The 20950-nt window shown below is 34.9% G+C and overlaps 1 protein-coding gene across 8 annotated transcripts in view; it reads right to left on the bottom strand.

Annotated features, from left to right (window-relative positions):
* The window catches only part of CCSER1 (coiled-coil serine rich protein 1), a 1247878-nt gene that overhangs the window by 967365 nt on the left and 259563 nt on the right, over positions 1–20950 (bottom strand). For all 8 annotated transcript variants that reach the window (XR_013828080.1, XM_079919695.1, XM_079919694.1 and 5 more), the window contains exon 4: positions 17678–17771. Coding sequence is in view for 7 of the 8 variants with exons in the window: in XM_079919695.1 (XP_079775821.1) it covers positions 17678–17771 (94 nt within the window). In the remaining variant the exon portion in view is untranslated. The remainder of the gene's footprint in view (positions 1–17677; positions 17772–20950) is intronic.

The following is a 20950-nucleotide window of genomic DNA, read 5'->3' on the forward strand; positions in this document are numbered from 1 at the left end:
ACCATCCCCCTTATCTCTGGGGAGGGCAGAGGGGTTGGAGGTTGAATCAACAGCCAATAGCTAATGACTTAATCAATCATTCCTATGTAATGAAGCCTCTATAAAAACCCCAAAAGACAGGGTTCAGAGAGCGTCCAGGTTGGGAAACCAGAACACTTCTACGTGCCACCATGCTGGGCCCCAAAACTCCATGAGGACAGAAGATACTTTGTTTGGAACTTCACCCTATGAATCTCGACGTCTGGCTGTTGATTCATATCCTTCAATATCCTTTGTAGCATATTGGTAATCTAGGGAGTAAATGTGTTTCTATGAGCTGTTCTAGGAAATCAATCCAACCCAAGCAGGGGATCATGGGAACGTGTGATTTATAGTCAGTTTGTCAGAAGTACAGATAACCTGGACTTGCAACTAGCATCCTGAGTTGAGAGAGTCCTTGGAACCTCCATTTGTAGCCTTTTGGTCAAAAGTACAGGTGACCTGGGTTTGTGATTGGCTTCTAAAATGTAAGGTGGACTTATGGGACTGAGCTATTTACCTGTGGAATCTGATCCTATCTCTGGCTAGACAGTGTCAGTGTTGCATTGAATTTTCAGACACTCTTGCTGGTATTTGAGAATTGTTTGTTGGTGTGGGAAAGCCTACACACACACACACACACACACACACACACACACACACACACACACACACACAGAAATTGGGTCCACAAATATAATTTATCTCCTTAAGCTTCTCTTGGCTGTGACAGTTTCTCAGACTTTCCTTGTTTCTCATGACTTTACCAATATTGAGAAATACCGGTATATTATAGAATCCTCCTCCATTAAAATTTTTCTGATATTTTCCTCATGATTAAACTGAGGTTATGGGTTTTAGATGGAAGATTATGGAGGTAAAGCTACTTTTATGACATCATACACATATCAACTGTACAGATTACTCCACTGTAACAGTATTATTATTTTTTTCACCCCTACCATACTACACTCCTTGGAAAGAAGTCATTATGTGCAGCCCATACTTCAGGCGTGGGAAATTATGCTCCCCTCCTTTAAGGTAAAGTATCTATATAACTTATTTGGAGCAAATGACAATTTCTAATAAACAAAGATATTTACCTCCAGTAAAAGAAAAGAAGAATTTGCTATCAACTTAATCCTGTGGGTTGATTTATTTTATTCTACTTACTATATATTTCAACGTGACTTTTATTTCTCTAAAGCAATCGAGAAAATGAAAATGAGTACATTATGTTTCTTCATCCAAAAGCACTTTGACAAAATAGTTAACACTCCAGCAAATCTCTGTATAAATTAAATTTGCTTTGTAACAAATATGGTCTGGTTAAAGAGAAGCATACATAGTTATAGATGATTTATTTCTTCATCTAATACATTTGAAATGCCTCATGATCTATAATTACTCTCAGGAATTTTCAATCAAACATTATTATGGATCATTGAATTGTATCTTAATCTTTTTATAAGGATAATACTTTTATGAGCTAAACCTTTTTTGCCATATTTTTATAATGAATTCATGCATCCATTTATTCAATGCTTAATTCTCTGATATCTCTCTCGTCCCTCTCCTGCCATCCCTTCCCTTCCCTCTCTCCCCTCTCTCCCAAGATTTACATGACATGTGCCCACACACACACACACACACTCACTCACTCAACTACTTCTGTTCTAACAAAACCACAGAGCATGCCTATGGGAACAGGGTATATGACTTTCTTCACTACAGCCTATGAGCATATTTTAAAAAGCTATTCATTGAACTCTACTTATTTATAATGCACAAAATAAAACACTGACAACAAAAACAAGAGTTCAATTTGATTTGTTTTAGTCACACACAGATTCACTTCTATGTAAATGTCCCTAAAAGATATTTACAACAGTTTTATTTTTTATTCTTCCATAAGCACAGAAATTTAAATGTACACTTTTTGTTATTAATTCTCGAATTTTCATGATATAGGTGGTTTCCTGACAGCTTTGGTATTAAGAGAAAGATTTAAATCATATTTAGCATCTGTCTAATTTTGCAAATTCTAAGCTAAACAGTATCTATCATAGGATGAGTGGCATCCCTATGCAGGCATCAGAGGCTATACTTATTACTAATAAATGACCAAATGTGTGAGAATAAATTCAGAGACCTGAGGTAAAACCATCTATGTATTTATAGACAGACAAGGAAAACAAGAAGCACCTCCTAAAGTAAATACACGTGAGACACGTGTCATAAAGTATTTTGCCTAGGAGAACACATTCTTCAGCTGCAAACTTGGTTCACCTTCATCAATGAGTTTCATTTAAGACATCACTTTGACATTCTGATTTTCATATTATTTACTTAATATTTTACTATATAAAAATAAATATATATTTTCTATATAATTCTGTTACCCAATAAATGTATGAAAGCATTTCCTTTTTTGTTGTTGGAGAAAGAAAGATATAGTCAGAGAAAGATGGTAGTGCATCAACAGGAGGAGAAAAATAAAAAGGACAGATTCAACTGTGAAATTCTGCTTAACAAAACAACTCTGCATAACAGGATAAAGCTTTTGTATTCTTAGCAAATATATTCATCTCCTGAGGAGTACTGAAAATATAAAGATAGAAAGGACAAATTAAAGTGAGATTAGCATAACACTTGTTTGATTTAGAACCTATGGGCATCATATCTGCAAACTGGATCAAGGAGGATCTGTCAGTGCTAAAAATCTGGCTAATACAACAAAACCACAGGTATGCCTCTTAGAGAAATGAGTTTCTGTTCCTGGTGACTATAATAAAAGATAGATTGCAAAATGGGGCTGATTAACACTATTTTCTAATCATTAAGAGTATAGTTTGCTTTATTCTAGAACAACAAAAATCTCATCATGCCTCTAAGCTCAAAATTAACACATACAAATGTGTATTACTGAATACAGTTAAAGTCAAATTTAAAATACACTTGGAATTTCAGATCTACATTTTATCATGTGTATATACACTCAAGATCATATAGTTGATAAAAAAAATACCCCTGCTTAAATTTTTGTTTAAAGTGTGGTCTTCTTTCCACCAGGTATTCAGTCATGTTTCATGAAAATAATCACTATTGCTTTGGACTATATCTATTGGATAAAGTCAATCACAAATTTTTAAAAGATGCCATAATAGGGTCTTAGAGTACCTTATCTACACTCATAGTTGCTTAACAAATATTTAGCATATTGTAATTTATAATATTCATTAATGTTATTAGAATATATATGCAAAAGGTTAATCCAAAGCCCTCCATTCTATATTCCTTATTTTTGCAAGTTAGATGATGCTGACTAAGTCACTTTACACATGGATTTAAATTTCCTCGTATACAAAGATTGCTGGATTAGAACATATCTAAGTTCCCATCTTTTTCTAAAATGATATGATAGAGAAATGTTTTTCTCTATGTTAGAGAAAAAATCCTCAAAGAAATAAGCAACTGAACTAGGAAAAGTATCTGTATTAGTTACCACTACCGTAAAAAACATGAATACAGCTTTGGCTACTCGACACACAAAAATGACCCTTAGGGGCTTCCCTGGTGGCACAGTGGTTGAGAGTCTGCCTGCCGATGCAGGGGACACGTGTTCATGCCCCTGTCCGGGAAGATCCCACATGCCGCGGAGCGGCTGGGCCCGTGAGCCATGGCCGCTGAGCCTGCGCGTCTGGAGCCTGTGCTCCGCAACGGGAGACGCCACAACAGTGAGGGGCCCGTGTACCGTGTAAAAAAAAAAAAAAGAAAGAACCTTAACATTTACAAGCTGTCTGCTATCTGGTTAGAAAGAACGCTGCCTTTGATAATTACTGACTTTTAAATATTTGCCCTTGAAGTATATTTTTACTTTCTGTAGATATATTACTTCCTTATCCCACAGAAACACATTTAAAAATATTCTTAAAAAGAATAATCTAGAATTCTTTTAGACATTTGCATTGAGAAGATTGTTCAGAATAACTTAAAAGCAATTCTGCTAGTCAGAGAAGCACAGAGTTATTCAGAAAGGCATATTGCCAAGTACCAATTCGTAGAACTATAATTCCTGGTTAATATATATATTTTTAAAACTTTTTGGCCATGCCGTACGGCATGTGGGAGCTTAGTTCCCTGACCAGGGATCAAACCTACGCCCCCTACGTTGAAAGCACAGAGTTGTAACCACTGGACCACCAGGGAAGTCCTGCTGGTTAACATTTTATAACGATTTTTATTGATATATATCATCAGACTCATATATTTGAAATTAACAAGTCATCCTTTTGTTCCAATACTTAACACATTTAGTATTTTATTTTATAGCAAAAGTAAAAAACAAAGCCCTATTTTGATTTCAACTGTTTAAAAACACATGAGAAAAAAGAAAAATAGTAATAGGATTAAAAATTGCATAAATAATTCCTAATCTTTGCTTTTGAAGTTCAGGCAAATTAAATATTTACTTCTTTAATCTTTTCTTTATTATTAATTCCTGCTCATAGAATTCTTTCCCACCTGAGACTTTACTGCACTTTAAATAAGTGTAAGTACAACCTCTCCTGAAGCCATGCTTCCTAATGCAGCCCACAGAAATATCTCTTTCCCCTGAACATATCAATAATATATTTATTTAGTCCTTAACATCATTGCCTAGTATCACCTTTATTTTCTCCTGTGCACATACTGACTTTTTTTTTAATATCTTTATTGGAGTATAATTGCTTTACAATGTTGTTAGTTTCTGCTGTACAACAAAGTGAATCAATTATACATATACATATATCCCCATATCCGCTCCCTCTTGAGCCTCCCTCCCACCCTCCCTATCCTACCCCTCTAGCTCGTTACAAAGCACCTAGCTGATTTCCCTGTGCTATGCAGCAGCTTTCCACTAGCCGTCGATTTTATGTTTGGTAGTGTATATATGTCAATGCCACTCTCTCACTTTGTCCCAGCTTCCCCTTCCCTGACTGTGTCCTCAAGTCCGTTCTCTATGGCTGCGTCTTTATTCCTATCCTGCCACTAGGTTCATCAGTACTGTTTTTTTAGATTCCATATATGTGTGTTAGGATACAGTATTTGTTTTTCTCTTTCTGACTTATTTCACTCTGTATGACAGACTCTAGGTCCATCCACCTCATTACAAATAACTCAATTTTGTTCCTTTTTATGGCTGAGTAATATTCCATTGTATATAGGAGCCACATCTTCTTTATCCATTCATCTATAGATGGACACTTAGGTTGCTTCTATGTCCTGGCTATTGTAAATAGTGCTGCAATGAACATTGTGGTACATGACTCTTTGAATTATGGTTTTCTCAGGGTATATGCCCAGTAGTGGGATTGCTGGGTCATATGGTAGTTCTATTTTTAGTTTTTTAAGGAACCTCCTTACTGTTCTCCATAGTGGCTGTACCAATTTACATTCCCACCAACAGTGCAAGAGGGTTCCCTTTTCTCCCCACCCTTGCCAGCATTTACTGTTTGTAGATTTTTTGATGATGGCCATTCTGACCAGTGTGAAGTGATACCTCATTGTGGTTTTGACTTGCATTTCTCTAATGATTAGTGATGCTGAGCATCTTTTCATGTGTTTGTTGGCAGTCTGTGTATCTTCTTTGGAGCAATGTCTATTTAGGTCTTCTGTCCATTTTTGGATTGGGTTGTTTGCTTTTTAGATATTAAGCTGCATGAGCTGCTTGCATATTTTGGAGATTAATCCTTTGTCAGTTGCTTCATTTGCAAATATTTTCTCCCATTCCGAGGGTTCTCTTTTCGTCTTGTTTATAGTTTCCTTTGCTGTGTACAAGCTTTTACGTTTCATTTTGCCCCACTTGTTTATTTTTGTTTTTATTTCCATTACTCTAGGAAGTGGATCAAAAAGGATCTTGCTGTGATTTATGTCATAGAGTGTTCTGCCTATGTTTTCCTCTAAGAGTTTGATAGTGTCTGGCCTTAAATTTAGGTCTTTAATCCATTTTTTTACTTTGTGTATGGTGTTAGAGAGTGTTCTAATTTCATTCAAACAGATCAGTGGTTTCAGACTTTATTTTAGCAGTTGAACACGGATAATTAGTAAGAAAGGAAAGAACATTTCAGGATCAGAAGACAGCACTTCAAACATCATATGGGCGAGAAGGAACACGGTTCATTCAAGTCACTCAGCTAGCGCCATTTACTCCCTACTCTGCCAAAGCACGCTGGGCTTCCTTGATGTTCCTCAACGTGTCACACTTTCCTCTAAGAATTCCAATTTGCTAAGCCATTTCCCCCACCACCTCACTGAACACCCACTTATCCTTCATGTAAAAGCTTAAATATCACCTCCTCAGGAAGTCTTTTCTTGCCAAGATGGCTATATCCTTCCACTGCATACTGCTGTTTTCTTCCTTAACAATCATTTAAAAATAGAATTTTCCATTAGGCCATATGCTACATGGCCCGTGTCTGCTATCATAATCTTAGGGCTGATAGTACACCTTCAATAATTATTTGCTTGAAGTCAATCTTGCTATGTAGAAAAAGTGGTGAGTATTGAAGTTTGGGAATTTTGTAAGCCACACTAATGAAACTGGAATTTATAATGAAAGCAATGGGGAATACTGAAAATTTTAAAGATACGTCAGTGACCAATATCAGGTTGGCATGCTAGCATACCTTGTGGGCAATATGGAGAATGGATTAGAGGAGGTCAAACTTAAAACAGGAGGCAAGCATGTAAGGAGATAGAGACAAGATGTAGCAGCATAATCTAGTTGGGAGAGCCCTACCTTTGATAGGAAAATGCTCTGCTAAACCATTTTAGAGGTGGAGCCTCTGCCTTTGGGCCTATGAGCCAGCTGACACCTAGCCCTGAGAGTAGCCTGTAGATCTGCTTTGCATGAACTAAAGAAGGAAAAAGGACAAGTGGGCCAGAATTTGGAGAAAAATGTGGCTGTAGGAAAGAAACTGAGAAAAGTCCAGAGAGAGAGCAAAATGAAACTCCTGAATACACTGTCTACCTTCTCTCTCACTGGAACTAGATGATTACTCCACCTTGACTCCAAGTTCTGAAATAAAGTCAACATTAATCATGAAAGTTTTTATTTGATAGAATTTTTTTTGTGCAGTGGGGTAAGAGATGGGAAATTGAAAGAGGACCTGAGTTCTGCATCAAGGTTGGCACTGAGGAAAAAGAAAAAACAAAGATGGCACTAATTTACATTTGGGCCAGAGAAAGGGCCTCAAAAACCAACTGGGTCACATAGAATTAGAGGAAAATGATCCTGGCCCAAATAAAGACTGAAACAGGAATTGTGGAGAGAAGGGTGTAGAGTCAAGAATAGCTGAAAAGTAGAATCAATTAAACCTAGTGACGTCTGGCTTCAACTTTTTGTCTGCATAATGTTGGTGTCATTCACCAAGAGATTAAATAAGTAGAGAACAAAGTAAGAGGCAGGAAGAATAAGGTTAATCTTGAATCTATTAAATCTAAAGCATATTACTGGGACTTCCCTGGTGGTCCAGTGACTAAGACTCTGCACTCCCAATGCAAGGGGCCTGGGTTTGATCCCTGATTTGGGAACTAGATCCCACATGCCACAACTGAGTTCGCATGCCGGAAATAAAGATCCTGCATGCTACAACTGAAGATCCAGGCATGCCGCAATTGAAGATCCCGTGTGCCGCAACTAAGACCCGGCACAGTCAAATAAATGAATAAAAATAAAAATAAATACAAAGCATATTACTGACATCGAGTAAAATTGTTAGCAGACTGTTATATACATATATCTGTACGTGAAAGAGGCTTAAACTGGAGGTAGAGACTCTGGAGTCAGTATCTCTAAGTGATGGTTGAAGTTGACCTCTCTTATTTTCACAGAGTGATAAAAATGTAGAATATGAGATAAAAATGTAATTCTTAGTAACAGAAATCTCTTCTCTAAAGGGTAGTTTTTTTTATATGTAAGGATAATGAAGATCATAGTAGGTAGGACTAGGAAAAAATACAAACATATAAATGCATGGATAAGCACAAAACAATAATATGGTATATGTCCCACGTACACAAGTACAGAATTATGAGTACTGCAGTTAGTACCATACTGAAGATGATAAATGTTTTACTTTTCAAAATAATAAAACAATGTAAAAGCAAATATGACTCTTTAAGGGTGTCCAGTCAGAATTGGGGAGTATTCTGGATTCTTTAAATGTAGGCAATATGAAGTCAAAGATACACAGGTTAACACTTCACCGCTACGGCTCTCTCAAATTCCTATTATCTAAAGAAGGGGTACCCAACCCCTGGGACACGGACTGGTACCGGTCCACGGCCTGTTAGGAACCGGGCCGCACAGCAGGAGGTGAGTGGTGGGCGAGTGAGCAAAGCTTCATCTGCCGCTCACCATCACTCACATTACCGCCTGAACCATCACCCGACCCCCCATGGAAAAACTGCCTTCCACGAAACTGGTCCCTGGTACCAAAAAGTCTGGGGACCACTAATCTAAAGAGATTTTTTTTTTTTGGATCTAAGACACCATTAATTGCAAGACACATTTTATGTAACAATTTAAAAGAAAAATAAAACCGCTGTCCATCTAGGACACAATAATAAAATATCTTCATTATACTGGACTTCCCTGGCAGTCCAGTGGTTAAGACTCCCCATGCAGGGGGGCACAGTTTCGACCCCTGGTCAGGGAACTAAGGTCCTACATGCCAAACAGTGCGGCCAAAAAATTAATAGAATTTTAAAAAAATCTTCATTATAAATACATCAGTATCAGAGATAGTAAAATGTGAAATAATGTGACTCTTTAAATCATTAAAATATGTTATTAAGAAGAACCACCTGGTAAAATTAGTGATAACCTTTATTTCCATTTTCCTCAGAATATTTTTTACCATTATTACCCCCCAATAATATGTATTTTAATAATTTTCTGATCTATGAATACTCTAATGAGGGAGCAGATCCAGATTACTATTGGTGCCAAGATATCCAAAAAGTCCCGATCTTTCAGTGCATATGAGTAATGTTCAATTAGAAGACAAAATCTCACAAGGAGACAATAAAAAAAACTTTTCAGTTGTCTTAATCATCTTCAAATGTGGACATATTTGCAATGACAAGCTGGTTTAACCCATCATTCAGATAGTATTTTTATATGTCCTATCATTTTTAGGATGTTGAGAGCAGATTGTACTTGAGACAAAATTTTAAAATATTTCAGTCCAGGAGAGATTTCTTCTATCTAAACCTTATTCAGAATATCCATTTGCAGCCTAGGCTGGAGACGCTTTTGTGCTCTTCCCCGAAGTATCCTGACTAAAAATAAAGATATCAGAAAATTACAGTAGTTTCGTTAACAACCCCATATCTGGTTCTGTAGGCTCTTCAGAATGGGGATGGGGTCTCGTCTCCTATTTAATCTGGGCACTCGACTGCTGGCTGAGAGTGGATAACAAATCCTGATCAGAAACCTTATTTTACTATTTATGTTGCAGAGTTCAGATATGTCATCTTCAGAATCTAACATGATGTACGGATGATGAGACAATGACTTGATATGTGATGATGACACCTCAAACAATAGTGAAAATCTGGATGCATGATGCCTCCACCTAAAAATGGTCTATCCCTCTGTCTCCCTCAGTGGGGATTAACACCTAAAACTACCAACTCCCAAATAGGTGACTGTGTATGTGAACATCATTTTACTATTCTACTGTCTTTATTGGAATAACTTAACTATTTCAAATAGCTTCACTGTTCATTACAGGGCTTTCCCAAAAGACCTACCAATTTTTCAGTAGAAAGCATCAACAGTTTATGCACTAAGAATCATCCTTTCACTTTAAAATCCTTGCCTTGTAGCTTCCACAAATCTTACATTCTGAAACTATTTTATCTAATCCCAATCCCAGTCAAACCTTCAAACTGAAATATCTGCTTTAAACCAAATTCAAAATCTCTATAAATCCTAACTTGTTCTTTCCCCTCCGAAAGACAACCAGAGTTCATCAGAGGTGGCGTTTCACCCTCACTTCGGTAAGCAATAAACTGAGCAGTTTCTTATCAAAAGGTTGGGGAATCAGCATTTGACACAAATATCATGGCTCACTCAAATCTACTAATTATTCAGACAAGTTGTGGTCTTTTCTAATTGTTTTCTTTACTAATTATTCAGACAAGTGTAGGTTATCCTAGCATACTAAGGTGTATGGTTAGAGAAAAAAAGTGGTCCTCATAAGAATGAGACCCCCAATTCCACTGTCAACTTTTGGAAGTTTTGGTTAATAAGATGGAGAAGCAGAACATAAATAAAAGGGTCAAGATGCTAGATGCTATGGTGACGCCTGATAAAATGATGCTATTAAAATTTTATAATCCAAGGAAAAGGGACTCTGTAATTGTGGTGTATACAATTACAACTTAATTCGTTGTAATAGTGCGAATGTTCATTATTATTTCTATCTTTTCTGCCTCAGGCACTGTAGAAAATTATGTTTCATGTCAGTGGTTATTTTTCTTGTTGGTGAACAATTTTAAAAACATAAGTATCCTACTTCTTCAGGAGAAAGACCAGCATTAATTTTCTTAATTACTTGCTCGCTTCGATTGTGACAGCTGATGTTGCTGGCGTTATTCAAGCAATTGTGTGGAGATGTCACCACGTAATTGTACAAGGCCATGAAATTCTATATTGAGACACATATTTTCTTTCTAATTGCTCCAGAAAAACTATGCTGAATGAAAGAAATCTTTTCCTTTGACTGTATCCTCTAATGAACTTAGGCCTTTGACTGCCCTTTTGCACAGAAGAGAGTTTATAACAGTATGAAATGCTACAATAGCAGGTTACAAGTAAATTCTATGACTTCATTAAAATTGTCATTTAATATTAAATTAGGTCAGAATGTGTAAACATTTTTCAGCTATAGTTATTAGACCTTAAAAACGGTTTCATCTAAAAGCCTTCCTTGTAGCTGAAGCAATTCTCTTGAAGTACATTCTACTACAAACTAATTGTGTGATATTGACCAAAGCCATTAAAACTCTGAATATTCATGGGGAGCAGAAGCAGGAGAGGCTCCACTTCATAATACCTGAAATTCTCTTTCAGTTAGGGCCTTTCTTCTGTCATTTAAAGATGCCATTTAATATCATGAACCAAACACCGAAAACAATGCACCCAGGTGAACATCATATTGAAAACCGATAAGTTTGAAATAAAAAAAAATGGAATTGAAAGCGAAGTATCAAATTAATGAATTATTGGTCAATCAATAAATTTATCTGCCAAAACCAAGAAATAAACAAAAACCATTAAAATTTTGATCTATCCTGAAAATAGATGTTACAGCCAGTTGTACAGTCTTGAGTTTAAGTAATATCATGATCCCTAATACCCTACCAGTAGGCCATAAATAAATTACTGAATTTTCAAGAATGATAATTAGTAAACCTTCTCACAGCTCTCCTTTTGTTTATTCAGTCATTTGCAAGAATTTGGGGGAAGGAATATGGGGAGAAATATAAAAATTATATAAAAAGTATTTTAATAAAATATACTCCAATTTTGCAATCTAGAATCCTTATGAAATGATACTTTCTGGATAAAGTTTATGAAGAACTAAGAAACTGTTTCCTCTTAACATATTAAAGAGTTAAATAAAAACAGTTCAGATAGATATATTTCCTAAGTGAATTTTATAGCTTACCATCTTATCAGAGTATGCAGACCATAATTTTTTCTCAATGATTCAAGGCTATAATAATTTTTAAATGCAATGGAATAATATACTGCAATACAGTAACGCCTCATGACCTGCTGATGCAGATGGCGATGTCTGTTCTTACATTTAATGACCCTATACTATTCTACTTTATGACTTTGCCTACTTTTCAAAGCTTTTTTGCCTTTTCCTCTTGCTTTTTTGCTAGTGGTATTTATTTTTCACCACATTCAGCATGTCTGCTTAAAGCAACCCTTTCCCCTTTTCTAAGATGTAACTATGATTTTCAGTGGGCTTGGAAAATATATAACCAAATATATTAGATTTGTACTATGTAAAATCAGAAGCCGCAAGATCCCGAAAGATAGTGAAAAAACCGTCATTTCATGTTAAGATCTGGGTTAATATTGGCTATACGAACTTCAGTAAGTTTTTAACCATAGAGTATTTTCTTCCTCTACTGTAGTTGGGATATATTAACACCTGTCTCAGAGTGTTATTGTGATAATCTGATGAGATAACATATTTGAAGTCCCTTGTAAGCTGTAAAGCTGAATACAAATGTATGACAGGGTCACTATCATTATTATCAGAACACGATTGCCATCTAATGGCTACCAAGCAGATAACAGGTACTCTAAGCCTTTCAAGGCAGAAAAGAGCAACAGCACCAGGGGGTGAAACCCAGGAAATGACTTTTGTCCCAATTTTGTCCTCACTATAGTGTTACTCAAACACTGTATTACAAAGGAACATTTTTCAGTTTTGTTATAACTGCTTTTTCTAGCAACTAAAGGTCATTGAGAGCTCTGTGAAAACATTAGGTAGGCACCAAGTCACCATGCTGTAATTTAAACCCTACTTCTGCCACTTATTATCTCTGCAGTACTGGACCAATAATAACAATCTCTGGATCTCCATTCCTTCATTATCAAAGCAAGAACAGTAATAATTTCTAGAGAATTGTTGTTAGGATTAAATGGGGTAATCCAGGGCTTCCCTGGTGGCGCAGTGGTTCAGAGTCCGCCTGCCGATGCAGGGGACATGGGTTCATGCCCCGGTCCGGGAAGATCCCACATGCTGCAGAGAGGCTGGGCCCGTGAGCCATGGCCGCTGAGCCTGCGCGTCCGGAGCCTGTGCTCCGCGTGGGAGAGGCCACAGCAGTGAGAAGCCCGCGTACCGTAAAAAAAAAAAAAAAAAAATTAGCTGAGGAATATGAACTATGGACAAGGAACTAGATTTTATTTTGGGATTAAGCAAGCTCCTCATAAAGCTCCTAGCTTTTGCTACACTGATGTGTTACCATTTAGAATTTCTTCTGCTGAACTGGTAACATAATGCTACCAGTTGCTGAGGAAACTATTGATATCAAATAATTTATACCTTAAGAATCTTTCAGTTCTCAGTAACAAGAATTCCTTTATTTTAAAAAGGGCATTGACTGATTGACTGAATGATTGATATATATATATATATATATATATATATATATATATTTTTTTTTTTTTTTTTTTTTTTTGCGGTACGCGGGTCTCTCACTGTTGTGGCCTCTCCCGTTGCGGAGCACAGGCTCCGGACGCGCAGGTTCAGCGGCCATGGCTCACAGGCCTAGCCACTCCGCGGCATGTGGGATCTTCCCGGACTGGGACATGAACCCACGTCCCCTGCATCGGCAGGCGGGCTCTCAACCACTGCGCCACCAGGGAAGCCCGATGGTATATATTTTTAATCATGCAATTGGTTCTGTTTCTTTCTTCACATATGCTAGTAGTATACTCCAAGTAACATGTTTGGGTCTCTGAGGTAATACTGGTATACATTTTGTGTGCCAAACTTATCTGTGGCTTCATTTTATTTTTCATATCCTTCTTTAATCATTACCTTATTTTCTTGAATGATTATTTTGTAAGATGCTTAAATTAATAGAAAAAAATCCTAATCACAAAAATGTAAAACTACATAAAGAAAACTAGGCAAAAATATATTTCTGGTATTTTTCCTTTGACAGATTATGTAGTTCATAACATGCATTTCAGGGTAAATAAAATTTTCAGGGCACCTGTTTGAGTCTTAGAGATACTAAATGCTAGTATATCTTGTTAGTACTTTTATTTTTCAAAAGGCTGTTGAGGTATATCTAACCAACATCACTGCTAGTATCTTGCATGACTCCATCTGTGGCAAAAACACCACCATATCAACATGAATAAGACAGTAAAGAAAGATAAAAAGTGGGAAGGTCACTAATATACTTTTTAATTTATCAAATTATAACTGATAGCATCTCATATTTTTTAATTAAAAAATAACTGGTCATATGTGCATTATAAATGATGCATTAAACAGAAAAACAGTAAATATAATAATTTACTACAGGGGAAATGGAATATCTGGTATTAAACAAATTGATAATCCTATGTTTAAACATGATGCATATTAACTGAACATAAAAAAATTTCCAGAAAAGTAATTTAAACATTAATTGAAGAAAACATAATAAAAGACATCTGGAAGGCTTATCCACAGGCTTTTTAATCTAAAATCTTAGCTTTTATATTAGAATTTAAAAGGTAATATTAGATAATGCCAAGATCAGAGTAAGTTATTCAGAATAGTTGCTTTTATTTTTTCTCCTTAAGGCAAGTCTCCTTTCGGGAACTCATTTTGAATTCATACACCTTTTTTTCATTGAAATTGTCCTTTCTTGCTTTCATTAAAAAAAAAAAAGATAATATCCACTTACTGCACTTTAAAACAGATATTTTATTTATACTACTATTTATTCATACTACCTCTTTTTTAGGAAGGAAGTGTGTTAATTTAGGACTCCATAGATATATTTACATATTAAAAGGATTCATGAAACATTATTCATATTGTTCACTGCACTGGTCAACTTTTGAAAATCTAACTGAAAACTTATAATTCATTTTTACATAAAAATACAGATAGCAAGAATCAAATAAGAAGAACATTAAAAGATGTCCACAGTAACATAAGTAGTAGAATTAAATGGTACCATTATTTTAGTGTTCAGACTTTTGAAAATGACTTTTATTTAAACTAGTATTTTAGAATGTTTAGTATTAATGAGCTTTTTACCAGTATCATTTATCAATAATAAGCTTCTTATATTCTGATAAGACCTTTAATTATGTTGCTTAAAAAAAACCAAATTGTATAAAACCAATTCAACCAAAAATTCTTCTTTCTGAACTAATGTACATAAACAGATATTTGTGGCTTTTTTCAAACCCCATAATGTGACATCCAAAGTGAAATAGGTTTTCATTTTATTAAGTAACATTAAACAAACCCAAGTCACTTTAAGGACTATCTCACTTATTATAACTGTACTTCAGATATGCAAAGTAACATCATCTATCTTATGAACAATTTGGTTAACTCAGTTGATTCATAAGGTGCCCTAGTTCTGGTTTCAACCAAGTTATCTACACCTTGAGGCAGATTCAGGAGATTCATCATATTTGTTATATCATTTTTTAAAATAAACTAATAAAGTTCATTGCACTCATTATTTTATAAAAGAGAAATTAAAGTTTACAAATGTTCATTTTTGTTCCCAAGCAAATAAATTGAGCTAACTCTTTTATATTTTAAGGCATTCTTTGCTCTTTATCATGGTTGCCTAACAAACACAGCTGAGATGTCTATGTTGTCTATAATTCTGCTTACTTATTACTTGGTTTTATTTTTATTGTGAAAATCTTTAAAAATACCTAAAATAGAGAAAACATTACAACTCATCAATGAAAGTTTCACCCCAAGCACCTATTTCCGAGCTTTGATAATTTTCAATAATTTACCAACATTGTTTCATCTATTCCCTCCTCCATACTGTTGGTAAAGCAAATCTCAGATACCATATTATTTCAACCACATGCGTCTCTATGAAGAGTTTTCCTCAAAGACAAAACCAAAGAAAAATATTTAGCACCCAACAAAATAAAAATAATTCTGTGATAATAATTCCATCACTACTCAAACTTCTCTGATAAACTCTGAAATATATTTGCATAGTGTTTTATGTTTTGACACAAAGATGTCACATGGCATTTGCTCTTTTAATCTACAGTACCCCTCCTCTTTTTAACATGCCATTTATTTGTTGAAGAAACCAGACCATTTACCCTGTAGAATGCCCCATACCTATGTTTGCTTGCTGGCAATCCCATCATTCCATTTAACATTCCCTCTCTCCTCACCCCAATATTTCCTGTAAAATCATTATTTAATCAAGAGACAAATAGATTTAAGTACTTGTGGGCAGGAGTGGTATTGCTGTGTACTTCTCTAGTCATTGCATTAAGAGGGACAAAATGTCTAGTTGTTACACTTGTAGTGAAGTTAGTGATCAGTGACTTTAGGTACTGCCTGTCTAATTCATCACTGCAAAGTTCTTCACCCTTACAATCATGCTATAGCACATACCGACACCATCATTATTCCTTTTAATGACTGCTTAGTGTACCATTGTATATTCAACCAATGTCCTATTGAAGGACATTTGAGGTTTTCCAATATTTTGTTTTTGCAAGTATTTTGCAATAAATCGTTATTTGCATATATTAATTTGTATATTTCCAGTGTGTTAGGATTAAATTACTAGATGTTGGATAGCTGGATCTAAAGATAAATGTATGTATAGTTTTGCTAGATACTGACATATTTCCCACCAAAATGTATACATTGTCACCATGTGTGACTCTTTCAATATAAATACACATGAATGATGAAATTGTATAAGGTACCTGCATAAAAGTGAGAAAAATCTACATTTTTAAGAGAATATATGTCAAATCAACTGCAGGAAGAATGTCTCAAGAAATGGTTATCCTAAATATACATTTAAGCAGAAAAAATTTTTATTTAGCTCCTTTTTGATATTAGCCTAAAATAAGAGTGTAAAAAAATACATACATTGTTATTTCCTTCTTTTGACAATTGTTACTATGACATTATTTATAATATAAAAATACTGCATGAACAAAAATTCATCATAAAATATTACAGCTGGAAACAACCTCAGAGATTATGTCTAATTCCTAAAAGTTAAAAACATGGACAATAAATTCCAAGAGGTTGGTTTTCTTAAATGTATGCAGTATGACTCAAGATTTTAAAGCTTTAATGTTACTTCTACTTTAACTTGAAAATGACTAAGTTCAAGGTATTATTAGTAGTAAAAAATAAATAAATAAAAACTTGCCTTTCTAGTCAAATATCTAAATTTGAGTGAACAATTAATTCCTATGTCCTACAAAAGGAATAATTTTGGTATTTGAAGACATTACACTTTATGCCTTAATACAAATTTAAACTATTACAAATATAGTGGGCTCCCTTCTTTATTCATTCAGCAAGAATTTATCTCACACTATAACCCTGTGTGTGTGTGTGTGTGTTTATGAGTGTGTACTTGTGGTTGCTATTGGTAATTACTAATTTTGAGGTTAACCTTATCACATTAACATTAACCACCATAGTTATTACTGAGGTGGCTAAGATTTGAAAGAGTAAACTTGGTCCACCAAACTTTCGTTTGGTTATATAAAATAAATGAAAAATGGGATTATAATTGTTGTCTCCCCCCTGCCAGAAAAGAAAATATTAACTTTATCATTAACTGTTTCATTAGAATTTCCCTCTTTGAAAGAACTTTTGTTTTACAATTTTTTCTTATTTAATAATTATCTTCCAACCAAATTTATATTTTCATAATAGATTGTAAGATCACCAGAATAATGTGTCCAGGGTACCTAGCATGTGCCTTGCACACAGAATACAGAAACTGGGGATTGAAAAGACTGAATGCAGCCTAAACAATATTTAGCTTATCAACGAAAGCTAAATGACTTGGACCGGAGTTGTATGATATTGTGCATTTATTCAATATTTACCTGAAGGATGAAGATTCTGTTCCTCTAAAAATTCCAAATCAAGCATTAGATCATCTTCATCCAGTTCACAAGATCCCAAATTATTCAAAACATCCTGAAGAAAAAGCAAAATCAATAGTCAGAAACCAAAACTCTGAGAACCTGAGGAAATATCCACATGTAGATGCCATGAAGCGAAAAAGTACTCAAAATTACAAAGGAAATGCTGTAACTGAACCCCAGAAATTGTTTATTTTATGAGCTTTAAAATGATCAGCCCAATAAAAATTTCAATAATTATAAAAATTTTAACTCCCATTAAAAATGCACAAAGAGGTTTTTCAAATGTACAGAAGTCTGTGAACTAAAACTTTAGATTCTTTTTCTAATATTTATCTTTCCAATTTGTGTAACAGTCTTCTGACACATTTAATGAATTGTTTCTCAAACTTTGTATACAGTGCCAACCCTGAAATATTAATTTAAACTATGCTTGGAAGGGAGGGGAAATCCAGTTACTGTTTCCCAATCATTTGCTTTAGATTAGGAGGAATGAATGGGAGAAATAAATATCAATCAGATTAAAAATTATTGATTTTCATAAAGTCATAAATATCAGAGCTAGATCATGTTACCCTTTCATTTTTTCTCAAGAGGGCAAATAGCACAGTAAACTAGAAGAGTATATTGAGAAATCTTGAGGGAAAACAGTGATGTGCAGAGGTAGAAATTCTTGAAGGAGGAATACAGTCCTGATTCGCATATCTGTATATAGATTGGTAGTGAATATGTTAAGAAAGCAAGAATTTACTCTTAGAGACTAGGATGGAAATAACAAAAGTACAAAAAATAGAACATCAAGAAAAACAACCTAAATATTAAATGATACCACAACATTTCAGATTACTTTGTCCACTGATTTGAATGTTACCATAATTTATATCTAAAGAAGTAAATATTCATTAGAGAAAGCCTAATGACGTTGTCAAATGGACACCTTAGTTCCTGGGATTGAAAGTAAGGATACTGCAACTTTTAAATAAACCACTCTCACTGTAAAAAATAGAATTAAACATTATTAAACTTTAGAAACACATGTTATCTGTGAATAGAGCACAGTAGTTTCAAAGGTGATAAATATTGCCAAATATAAGTGCTTTTTATCTGTCAATGAAAATTATAGGGAACGATTACTATAATGGATTGCATTGTACTACATTGTATCTGTATTAATTACAAGGGATCTAATAATTTAAACTATAAACAAAATCAACTGTTTCTTGGAAGTTCTATGATATAATGTGGCAGGGATAACCAGTGAGAATAAGTTGCTTATGTATATAGCAATAAAAAGATGTTATAAATATAGGCAACAAAAGATAGGCTGCCATTCTCAAAAATTCAAAACAGAATATTGAGACAACAAAAGAAATATAACTGAAGTTGATTGTGGAAAATTAAGAGTTTAGAAAAGGGAGATGTTATAAGGATACTAATATTATTAGGGTTTATTAAGCAGTATCCAAATAAGAGAATTTTATTCAGGTAGTCAAGAATACGTTGGTAAAAAAAATTGTTTAATGGTGAAAGTGTAGTCATTGATACAGCTCCAAATTAGCCTAAACAATTTTATACTTGTATTTTGAATTTCATTGACCAATATTATGGTCTTAACTGTTTTCATCCAAAATTCATAAACTGAAGTCTTAACCCCCAGTACCTTGGAAGGTGATTATTTTTGAAGAGAGTATCCTTAAAGAAGAAGTTACAGTTAAATCAACTCACAAGTGTGGGCCCTAATCTAATATGACTGGTGTTCTTATAAGAAGAGGATATTAGGACAGACAACGCAGACAGAGGGACAACCGTGGGAGGACATAGGAAGAAGGCAGCCATCTGCAAGCCAAGGAAAGAGGCTTCAGGAGAAACTAAACTTGCCTACACTTTGATCTTAGACTTCCAGCCTCTAGAACCACAAGAAAATAAATTTCTGCTGTTTAAGCCATCCAGTTTGTGGTATTTTGTTATGGCAGCCCCAGCAAACTTACACAACCAACACCACTTAGAAAGCAATGAAGATCGGAACAAAGGAAGTAAATGAGTGCCTGGCATATGTTTTTGTAATTATGCCAAGTAAGGACATCTTCCTCAATGTAAGCTTCTACGTTTTGCATAGCATTTCTCCCTTTCATTTGGAATCACCCCACTCAATCCACCTAGCTATAGAAGAAGATACCAGGTTCTTACACGAGCCAGACTTCCTGTCCTTGGTGGATGGTCCAAGATGAGCGTTTTAACCAAACTCGCTGATCACAGCCCTCTCAGAAAAATGAGAAAAATTTCTGTTTGGTGATAGATATTGCAAGATGCACATCCCAGGGGCCTTGGATTTCATTGCATGGTTAAGACCAGAGTAAGTCTACTGGAAAAATGACAAGTGTCATAGTAGTAGACCTTCTGGTTCCTGATTCCAGCAGTTCCTGAGGTCCAACAGCATACATGATCTTTTCAAGGTTGGATTGTTCAACCCTCTTTTGAATTTTGACAGTTAATATATCCATCCTCAGTTTGAAAATAAAGTTTAAAAAGATTTTATTTTTGTAACAAGGAAATACTTAAAAACTCTGTCACCATTATCCCAAACATTTAATTGAAGAAAGTAACACCAACAAAGTGAACAAATTAAATCTGGAAAATTCATTACATTGTTTTGATTTTCTCATTTTGCAGGTGACCCTTGACATTCAGTCTAGCAGGAGCCCATCGACCACTGGTCTAGAGGAGGTGTTCTTCAATATACTTATTCTAAATTGCCTTGCTTTGATATCTTGCTTACAAAGCAACTTTCTTATTAATGGAGTGGAGTCTTTGAAGTTGGTGAAACATCATACAAAAAAGAGAGCAGATGCGGCAACGTGATGTTACAGAAGAAAAGTCAGTATGAACTCACAGATCTAAAAGAAATATCTTTTCCAGATCTCTCCTTAAAAAAGACCAATAGCAGCAACAGTGCTTTTGCCCTCAGCCAGCACTTAGGGGAAGTCCAGAAACTCATTACCCAGTATCCACCAACAAAAAAGAACAAGGGCTCCTTAATTATTAGGGAAAAAAAGAAGGAAAGAAAAAATACAGACTATTTCTGGAACATTCTTTTGTTGCCAGAAAACAAGATTTGTCTAAAAAAGAAGTTGGAGGAAGTTTTGAAAGGCGAAGAAAGCAACCTAAATGGCTTCTCCCTGGCTAATTTCTGGCATTATGAGCATCAAAAAACAAACAAACAGGGCTTCCCTGGTG

Source organism: Stenella coeruleoalba (assembly GCF_951394435.1).
Source record: "Stenella coeruleoalba genome assembly, chromosome: 4".
Taxonomy (NCBI): domain Eukaryota; kingdom Metazoa; phylum Chordata; class Mammalia; order Artiodactyla; family Delphinidae; genus Stenella; species Stenella coeruleoalba.